The sequence below is a fragment of the Dendronephthya gigantea genome, unplaced genomic scaffold, assembly GCF_004324835.1.
Source record: "Dendronephthya gigantea isolate DGI-Jeju-01 unplaced genomic scaffold, DenGig_1.0 000016F, whole genome shotgun sequence".
In the NCBI taxonomy this organism is placed as follows: Eukaryota; Metazoa; Cnidaria; class Anthozoa; order Malacalcyonacea; family Nephtheidae; genus Dendronephthya; species Dendronephthya gigantea.
Genome location: NW_021163026.1, coordinates 2,363,929 through 2,374,241, shown reverse-complemented (window position 1 = coordinate 2,374,241; position 10,313 = coordinate 2,363,929). Strand labels below are relative to the sequence as shown.

The 10,313-nt window shown below is 38.0% G+C and overlaps 2 protein-coding genes across 4 annotated transcripts; one reads left to right on the top strand and one right to left on the bottom strand.

Annotated features, from left to right (window-relative positions):
* Positions 1-22: 22 nt before the first annotated feature.
* Positions 23-2,595, bottom strand: LOC114520418. Its single transcript, XM_028540674.1, has 6 exons — positions 2,183-2,595; positions 1,938-1,988; positions 1,328-1,469; positions 753-1,089; positions 583-662; positions 23-297 (listed from the first exon to the last, which is right to left on the bottom strand). The coding sequence occupies exons 1-6, from the start codon at positions 2,523-2,525 to the stop codon at positions 156-158; spliced, it is 1,095 nt and encodes a 364-aa protein (XP_028396475.1). The 5' UTR covers positions 2,526-2,595; the 3' UTR covers positions 23-155.
* Positions 2,596-2,735: 140 nt separating this feature from the next.
* Positions 2,736-9,646, top strand: LOC114520413 (protein moonraker-like). Of its 3 annotated transcripts, none has more exons than XM_028540667.1 (22): positions 2,736-3,668; positions 3,748-3,924; positions 4,094-4,258; positions 4,344-4,403; positions 4,530-4,730; positions 4,835-5,033; positions 5,269-5,363; positions 5,443-5,526; positions 5,637-5,908; positions 6,250-6,288; positions 6,371-6,458; positions 6,546-6,611; positions 6,689-6,765; positions 6,849-6,942; positions 7,514-7,598; positions 7,674-7,914; positions 8,017-8,476; positions 8,683-8,882; positions 8,967-9,008; positions 9,110-9,301; positions 9,390-9,482; positions 9,570-9,646. In XM_028540667.1, the coding sequence occupies exons 1-17, from the start codon at positions 3,189-3,191 to the stop codon at positions 8,126-8,128; spliced, it is 2,535 nt and encodes an 844-aa protein (XP_028396468.1). In that variant the 5' UTR covers positions 2,736-3,188; the 3' UTR covers positions 8,129-8,476; positions 8,683-8,882; positions 8,967-9,008; positions 9,110-9,301; positions 9,390-9,482; positions 9,570-9,646. The 3 variants fall into 3 exon arrangements, with proteins under 3 accessions (XP_028396468.1, XP_028396467.1, XP_028396466.1); XM_028540666.1 differs by having other exon boundaries at positions 8,017-8,520; XM_028540665.1 differs by having other exon boundaries at positions 8,017-8,882.
* Positions 9,647-10,313: the final 667 nt, after the last annotated feature.

The window sequence follows — 10,313 nt, the reverse complement described above, 5'->3', positions numbered from 1 at the left end:
CTATTAGTTGTAAGGTAAAGCTAAAGATAAATCAAGATTTTCAAGTAAAAGTTTTAATATCTTGCCAATTTTGACTATACTACACTTGTGTATATACAAGTTTTCATAAAGTACATTGTGTGATCACAATTATCATATGTTGTTCTACATTGTTCCTAACAGTTCATATCTCTCTTGCCGCGACCTCGGAGCACAGCTTGCTGTCCACGACGACGTTCCGCCACATTTCCTGAACCCGCAGGACGAAGAGCAGGGAGAATAACGCTATTCTGGTCATAGTGGGCTCGTCCGTTCAGCCTGGAAAACGAGTAAAAACAAGTTGAAGAACAAGATGTGAACGAGGTTCGTTTACGTTCGGTTAAATCCTCCTGAATAAAGTTAGTTTAGTTTAGGTTTCCTCCTGTAGTAGCACTGGATCAATAAGAGATGATCCTTACTGGACCTCTAGGAAGAACAGTTTAGAACTGATAGAGCTATCCAGTATAAATAAAGTTAGTTTAGTTTAGGTTTCCTCCTGTAGTAACACTGGATCAATAAGAGATTATCTTTACTGGTGGACCTCTAGGAAGAACAGCTACTTACGTTTTTGTAACGAGGTAAGTATCTGGTGAAAATTTTGTAGTGTAATTTCCTTCCTTCTTTTCTTCTCTTAATTTGATTAGCTACGAAAGCATAAGACGTTCGTTTTAATGGTGACCTTGGATCAGGAGAAGAATACATTGCATTTGTTGAGAACATGACAATTTGCTTACCTCTTGGCCTTGTCTTTTGTTAGTATCCTCAAGATAATGTATGATATCCTTGCATTCAGACATCGTTGGTGATCTAGACTGCGTTCCAGTGGGAGGTTGAACATATATTTCACCTTTCTTACCAAACGTTACCTGAAGTACGGTTGTTTTTCCAGGACTGAACAAGTTGAGATGGTTTATATTCTGATCTATGCTCTCACGACTTGCTAAATTGGGTCCGCTATTTGAGGTGGAAGCCGCCTTCACATCTTGCTGTGTACTTTCGCTGCCTTTAAGCTTTGCATTTGTGAGACTCGAGACTGGCGGCAGAGTTTTATAGCGTTTTCCCGATAATTCCCTGGCAATGGAAAACAAAACAGCGCATAAGGCAAGGAATCCGAAAGATAAAGAGTAAATAAAGCATATTTACTGCGCAAGGGTCGGTTGTAGGAAGCTCTGACGGTGGATAAGCAAAAGAAAACACATCCGGGATAAATGTGCAGTCTGGCTCTTTTTTAAGCCTATCCATCGTTACGAACGAGCTTCGTACAACCGCCTCAAATATTGGCGGTAATTTTTATGCTTTTTCTCCTCACCTTTCGTTTAAACGTTTGGATAAATCAAGGTTTTGTTTCTGAGCTTCAATCAAAGATAGTTTTATGTTTTTGATATCGTTTTCAAGTCGTCTAATTTTGCTTCTGTAGTAACTACCACTTGCTCTTGATTTTGACCCTGATGCTGTTAGAACGTGACAGAGGAAATGTGAACAATGTTGAAGTGGGTACCATGAGGAAGACAAGCGAGGTGGAACTTTATGAAAGGTGGGTAGGGTGGAATCCTAAGAAATTTGGTGGGGGAGAGGGAGATCCACGTATAATAGAAGGGAGGGAGGCCCCATTTGGAAGAGAATGTAATGCATATAGTGGGAGGTGGGGTTTAAAGTGTAAAGTTTGAAAACCTATCTATCTACAGGCTAACTTGAATAACGTTTTCTATTCATTGACGCAAATGTTTCTGAGTATGTTTTTGAGAGATGGCATTTCTATAAATTATTAATTCTACTAATGTAAGTTTGCATTTTTGCAAGTTAAGTGAGGTTAACCTTAATTACGAAGACACATGTACAGCTGTCTGCCAAACAGATAAAGTCTGTTTGCTTTACGATGTATTAATTCTGAAGACAGCGTTTTGATCGGAATTATTTACCTGATGAAGGAGTAGAATTTTCACTTGTCACAATTAACTTGAAATTTAATTCTGTAAAAACAAAAAACTTTGAAACCCGAAGGCGGTTGTTAAGGATAATTCCTTTTAAATAATTTAACTTCCTACATATTGTGTTTACTTTAATAAGAATTATAGTTGGGCTTTCGTTATTTAACAACAGAGACAATTTTGAAATTCAGTCTTTATGCAAATATACTATTTTGATCATTATCGCAAATCCAAACCTTTGTTTTCGCTTTTTAGTTTCTCAATTTCCTCATGTAATTTCGTGAGAGTTTCTTGATGTTGTTCTTGTAAAAAGGTGAGATTATTCTGCAACTGCGTCTCTCTTCGAGATCTTGCTTTTTCTTGAGGCGAAGAAGGCGCAGACACGATCCTATTCGTTGCTGTCTTCGCAGAATGAGATAACTTTAATCCACTATCTCTGCGGATCGCCGGAGGGTTTTCAGTTTGATTTCTGCTCGAAGAAACGACAGGATCTTTCGTGATAGACCTCTGAACTTTCCGTCTTTCTAAAGAGCTCCGTGACCAAGAAGGCAAGTTTGTTAACGGCGGTAGCTTTGACATCGCACACAGAGAACCAAGTCCGATATACTACAATAAAACGAAGTAAAACTCCACCAATTTCTACGTTATATTTTCTCTTTCATAGGAAAGCACAACAGCAATTAAAGCGTCCTGTCTTGTCCAAACTCTACTAGGCTTTCCTTCCAGTCAAACAGACGAAAACACACAACAATCAAGAATGATTTGGACTCGCACACAAATTTCAAGCTGCCATTGTGGAGTATTTTGATACGAGATAAATTATCTTCTGTTGCTAGGATACGATACGTGTTCTATAATTAATGAGGGGGAGATTAAAACTAAATTTAAAAGCTTTGCCCAAAACTAATCAAAAATTTAAACTATTTTATATGTTCGAAGGTAGTTTTCTCCTAAAAATATTGTAGCCTGGAAGGAAATAAGTGACGTTGTTCGTTGTCATGTATTTTTATGGTAAAGTCTTTCATTTATTTCATTTATTATAAATTTTTGTATTTTGTTGCTTCGGACATAATCGTAAGCCGTCGGAATACTTCGGAAAAACGTAAGTTTCAATATGGCGGCAATTTGAAATGTTTTAAATAATGAAATGGTGGACGTTTTACCAGCTAGAAAATCTTGGATTTCACCAGTGAAGCGAAAAGCAAATGAAAAGGGATCATCAGTGGTTTCATTTAGCTAGGCATGGCGACAGAGACAGCTAATAGGAGCCATATTGGATTCCGTGGGCCATCTTCCTTTCCCCTTGGCAAACACCATCAGAATCCTGACCCCTCGATCTATGCAAACCAACTGAAATTCAACCTCCATTCATCATATTCAGTCAACTCCCTAGCATCAAATTTTCAAAAACCACAGCCTTTGGTTGTGGAGAAGCTATCAGGTTTCCCACCATCCAGCCACCCTGGCGTACAACTGGGGGGATCGATACCCTCATCCCCGGCATCTTCTGTGGCAAGCGAACGCTTGCATCTTGCTGTGCAGCTGGCCAAGGTGGATGCGAAGAAAATATGGAGGCAACAGAAGGAATTAGCAGAGTTGGACAAGTGGAATGAAGTGGAAGAAGAAGTAGGATTGGATAAAAGAAAAGTGAAGCCGACTAAAAGTGTGAGGAGTTCAAATCAGAACCAAGGAAAGCCCAATGTGGGTTATGTTCAATATAAAGTATGTTTCCCTAATCCAGCTTTGGGCATGTCAGATTGACTCGATATTTAACAAATCATCCTAATTATTGTAACAACAGAGTAAGAAAGATGGTGTTGTGAGAAGACGTGAATATCATACCTCACCAGGCTCTGAACAAGATGTGTCCATTGCAAAACCAGGCATTGATTCTGAGGAAAAGCAGACGCGTGAAGTCAGACGGTTGGAGAGACAAATACAGAACTATTTGCAGAGACTTGATGGCCTCATTCACAAGGTAGACCCACCTTAATCAAGTTTTTAATCTGTTTTAAAAATGGTTATTCATTGTGATAGTAAAAACTACTAATATTGCTTGAAGTAATTTCAAAAGATTTTGATGTTTCTGGTGAATGTTCTAATTGCCCAGAAATTGGACATTATTGACCTTAATATTCCCATCCCAGGGTCAGGAGGTTATTCAGAAGAAAGATAAGAGACTTCATGTAAGACGGGATGATAAGGATGACTTGAGTCATTTATCTGATGAAGACACTGACCCTCGTCAATACAAAAGAGCAGAAGAGCAAGCAACAAGATCTGCCAGGGTTCTCTATGTCATTGAGAAACAGGTATATGTCTTTTTTGTTGTTGTAGCTAATGCTTAGTTGATTATATTTGACATTGGTTGCATACCTTAGCTGTCTTCTGTTTAAGATTCACGAACTGGAAGATGAAATACGGAAGAAAGGAAGAAATATGAAACAGACAAGAAAGGTACATATGAATGGCAATATCTTGAATTATGCCAGGATGTTTTTTAGTTTCAATCAGGGAAGTCAAATTCAAACAAGAATATCTTTCATTACTGTTCAACAAAATACGAACATTGTCTTTCCTTAGAGTCAAACCTTGGCACGTCTAGCAGCGGCCCAGCGTGCCACAGTTCGAGCATTACGTATGCTTATCAACAGTGCCCCACTACAACCCAAAAAATCCCAACATTACTCTTCAATCTATCAAGCATTGACCTCACTTATCCAACAATTATCATTATTGGCAATCCAAATTGAGGACGGTGGTGACCCTGATAAGATGCGGCAGGTATGACAGAATTCTTTCTTTTTATGAACTAACTATTATTTCTTGATTCCGATCGAAAAAGCTGACGTTTTGTCCCTAAGATCAGCCTCAAACTCCTCTCTTAGGGCACAGGATATCATATCAAGGAACGCAATGATCCAAGTGGTTCATCTCGTAAGCAAAAGTTCAGCACAATTCAAGCACAGGCGAAATCCAGGAGTGCGTTTCTCCAGGAACCAGCAGAGCGAGATCCTGGTGTACCTTTGCCTCACCATCGCGGTCCACAACCAACATACCGTTCGTTAGTGAACGAAACTCTTCCAGGTGACTTGTGTCTGATTCCAGCATTGCAGCAGCTTACTCCGTGACTTTCAAACACCAGCCAAAGCTCACAAAATAAGGAATTTCATTTCACATGTTATCTTCTTTACGTTAGGCTATCATTAATTGTCCGCTGTCACATAATATATCAATCATTTTAAGCAACTTGTACAGACGGATTCATGGTTGACTTGCATGTGCAAATTTCAAAGAAAACTTTATTTTTTTTCTTCGTCAGATGATTCAACATTGACCACAGATGCTTCCCCGGAACGCGATGCAACGCTGAAAGCTGGTTTGGAGGCGTTGTTGAGAGCGAAAGAACTTGAAAAGGTGAGTGTCTTTCCATATGACTAAAGCTAGGAATCATGTTGTTCACTTCTGGTGCAAAATTAGCTTTGTTTTTTTACAGAAAAGCGCAAAACCTGTGATGAAGACACGAAGTCATCCACCCAACGCAAAAAAGACCGCTTTGCTCTTACCCCCGCGACTCCAGGTAGAGTGTCAACTGTGTAAATACACCTCTAAATTGAACTCTTAATCATTTGATGCATTTTGAGGTTTTTGCCATCTTCAAGCCAGCAGTTTCTTCTCTTATTTTGTCAGGTTAAACGACAGAAAGCTTATTCAGCCGTTCAAAAAACAGTCAGGTTTCCCAACGAGACTGCGCATTTCACGAAGGAGACGACAGCATCGCGCTTGAAAAGAGTCGAAAGACAGAAAACAGCGGCGAAGCGGGAGCTAAGGGGACAAATGAGAGATGAAGAGAAAGCTGAAGGTGGTGCTAGCCGTCCAGCGGTTTCACGTGAAGCAGATAGAAGGTCTGGGGATGAACATAGTGAGGTTGATCATCGTTTACAAGAACGAGAGATACAGAGGTTTGCTTGTGTCATCACTTGCCATACTGGTATAAAATACCTTAATATATATGGAAGCTAGTGTACTACACCATAATGTACTAAGTGCCATACCATATGGACCAGTGTTCCATACTATACCATACTGTAAAATACCATTCCACACTCTATAGACAGTACCATGTTATATGACCCATTGTACCATACCATGTTGTGAAGTACCAACATGGTACAAAAGTATTCCGGCGAGTACCATGCTATATAACCCAATGTATTTTACCATGTTATGAAGTATTCTACTCGTGTACCACTTAAGAAATTGTCAATACAATTCTAACATGTTCCTCATTTTATAAACGCAGACAGCTCTGGCTCGAAGATGAATCACGAAGAAAACTACGGTAAGCCTTCGATGGTTCATTATCACCAACATTTCTTCGATATTGATCTCCTCAAAACTTGTTTATGAACCTTCCTCTTTAGCGAGGTGATGGAAATCCCTGAAAGTTTAGTATCACAAGCCGAGAAAGCAATCAAGATGAAACTACAACCGCTGTTAGATCAAGCTCAGGTATAATTTACCTGTATTCTATTTAGTCTGTAATCAATAGAACTAAACAAACTGAACAATATTTATTGCTTTGTATATTCTTTTCAGGCAGTAGTTGAAAACTCCAAAACCAAACCTGTTCAAGAACGTTTTGCAAATATTGCATCAGAAGTGGTACATCTTTCTTTTGTCCTTCCTTAGGAAAAACATATCGTTATTAATACGAAAAATATATTCTCTGATGATTTTAGACTATGAAAGAAAACGAGGTCCTATCAGAAATGATCCTGGATGATTTACTTTCTGATACGGCTCATGAATTGCAGAGGTGAAATCGAATTTTGAGACATATTTTGGCGTCTTCTATTGCTAGTATTACTTAACGTGCTTTTATCCTAAATCAACTTTTAGATTGGAGAGAATTGATGAAATTGATGGTCAGATCTCGTATGTCCAAGATAGTTCAACTTTGGAAAATATTTTACAACGACTGGAACATTTCGAGGTACATTTTTTTAAATGAGAATGTGTTGCTATAGCTCGACCTTTAGGGCCGGAAAATGGCAAATACGACCATGGTCATATTCGCCGGAAAATGGCGAATACGACCATGGTCGAATTGGCCGGAAAATGGCAAATACGACCATGGTCTTATTCGCCGGAAAATGGCAAATACGACCATGGTCATATTCGCCGGAAAATGGCAAATACGACCATGGTCATATTCGCCGGAAAATGGCAAATACGACCATGGTCATATTCGCCGGAAAATGGCAAATACGACCATGGTCATATTCGCCGGAGAATGGCAAATACGACCATGGTCATATTCGCCGGAAAATGGCAAATACGACCATGGTCATATTCGCCGGAAAATGGCAAATACGACCATGGTCATATTCGCCGGAAAATGGCAAATACGACCATGGTCATATTCGCCGGAAAATGGCAAATACGAAACACTGGATCAATAAGAGATGATTCTTACTGGATCTGTAGGAAGAACAGTTTAGAAAATATAGAGCTATTACACAGTTGCATTGCAATCAATCTCCTGCATTTTTCTATTGGTTCAGAAAGAAGAGGAGAGCATAAGACGACGTTTAAATCATGTTACATACACAGACACATATGCAACAACAAAACGAAGACCCCATGATGGTAAAGGAGTACCTAGCTGTTCTTCCTCGTATTTCAAGGATGAAAAATATATATTTCTCAATCTATTTTGCCTAGACGAAAGGGAACATGTCTTCACAAAAGACGTAGCCGAACAGGTCGCAACTACGAATCCTGGTATTTCAAACAGCACCAGACATTCAACGGTTGTTAGGAAACCAGGGGACAGACATCCGGTGTCTTTATTCCTGCCGCCCAATGTCCGGGAAAGCATATTCTCGTATCAAGAAAGATTCTCAGAATATCTAAAGCAAACGAATTCCGAGGGTTTATTCGATCCATGGCAACTGGTTGAAAGGTGGGTAGAAGACAAAGTTCTGAACAGTTTAGAGCTCAGTTATTGTGAGTGTATTTGTGAGTGTCGATTGTCGAATATTGATATCCTTTGATATCTTGCCAGGCTTAGCGATGATATTTTGGATGAAATGATTTCCGAAGTCGCCAATGAATTCTCCGGAGCTTGTGATAACGTCGTTGAAATGATATTTCAGTCAGAATTCATGAAAGAATAGATCCGTTTAGAACTGAAGACGCATTACTGTAATACCAGGCAGGGTCTGCACTTCTTTGTGCTTATCTGAGGATGAAGATTTCAGGATATCTTGGTATATAAGAATTTATTAGCTAATAAAGTTGTTTAAAACATTTGTACAGTTATATTTATTAAATTAAACCTTTTCTCTGAAAATTAAAAAGGGAAAAATGCAAATTCTTTGAACAGAGAACAAGAACTCGTTTCCAGTCCTTTCACGTTATTCAAAAAATGCTGCAAAAAATGGTGGTCGTGTAATATAAAATTTTGGCGAATTACTTTAAAAATTTGTAGATTTTTGTAGGGTTTCGCGTGGCTGGAATGCTGGGTTGGTATTGAATATGAATTTTATGAAATATGTGGCGCGGAGAGGTACCTTATGAGTTTAGCTATGGTTCAGAAAATGTACATAATTTTGTACATCAAGTTGACGAAGAAAATTTTAATTTGTGTTCCGACGATATGGGACTACATGTCGTGAATGATTTGCAACCGTTTACTACAGAACCATCATTGAATTATTTTCCAAATCAGATTCTTAATGGTCAAACACCAAATGATTCCTCTCAAGTCATGGAGACATCCTACAGACTTCATAATAACATCATCTCAAGTCATGAGCTGTATGGAGTATGTGACTTGGGTCATGCAGGAAACGTTTATACAAATATTCAACCACAAATTCAAGGTGGTGTTGATATTGGTGAAAATAATGGAATGAATGTACCATTCTGGTAAAGTACCATCATTTCTTGGTATTTTGGATTGGTAGTTACTCTGTTTCTGTCATGATAGACAATGGTTTTCTTGTGTCCTAGGAGGTCCACAGCAATGAAAAGAAAGGCAGAAGAAGATTACAGGTACGTACATTCCTTCATGCAAGTCGCATAATACCAGAGTTGCCAATACCAGAGTTGCAATGTACTGGTGGCCAGTATTTACAGTTTGATCATCTTTACAGTTCATTCTACGCTGGAGCAAAACGGCAAATCACCGATGAACATATGGCAGCAGGAATGAACAGTCTTTGTATTACAAATGATCACAATTATTGTAGTAATGTGGCAATGTTCAATCCAGATAATGACCTCAATATGCAGTTCAGTGCAATATCAGATCAAATGCAAAATAATGATGATGAACCGGGTGAAAGGTGATAAAATTACTTCGAAAAATTTTTTTAAAATATGGTTGTGCTTTTAACAGCACTTTAATTTTAGTACCCTTTCTATCTTTTAAAGCAAAGAGCATCCGGTTTTCCATTTCGTTGCCCCAGTAGAAGAAATGTTGAAGAAACAAAATGACATCCTTCCATCCGAAATTCTGCAAGAAATGTAATTTTAGCAGCTAGAGATTTGTTTGTTTTTCTGTCTTTTATTACAAGCAAATTCAAGTGGTTTTTCATATGATTATTTTTAAAGATGCAAGCCGTGTTTAGCTGTGGTACCATGGTCACCACCATTACACAGTGACTCGCAGATATCAAAAGAAAATCGGAGAAAAAAAGTATGTTAAAAATGCTTTATTATAAACACAATAAGCTGAAAATAATTTTTTTTTGTTCATATATTTCTGTATTTTTTGTTCATTATCCAGATAGAAAAAGCGGCTTTCACATCTGACGAAATGGAAGATGACAATTTCATATCATAAATGAATTGCCTGTGAAATATATTTCTTCTATGTGCAAAATACACTCAACTAAGGTAGAAAATAATATATTTATTAGCATCTCTAGTGTGCTATTTATTTGCAGAATATTTCTTTTATGTCTGGGTCATAGGGTTGATTAATACTATTCAAAACCGAAATCACAGCAAAATATAATATTGACCTGTACAGTGAATTTCATGGAAGCATCAGTTGACTATAGGTGTATGATTCCTGTTGATTACCTGAGATGTTTGGAATGAGACTGGGAAAGGATACAAGTTTTTAGTTTTGCATGGTGAAACAATATAAATATTTTTCTTAAACACACCATGTAGATAATAAGTAATATAGTGGTATATCCATTAAAATCCTTGCTGTATATCCATCACTATATGCACATTCTGTAATACACTCATTACTTTCAACTAAAATTATACCTGAACTCAGAAAAAGGGCAAGTAATGCAAAAGTAAATAATGTTTTTTGGTTTTCCAAGATACTTTGTTACAATT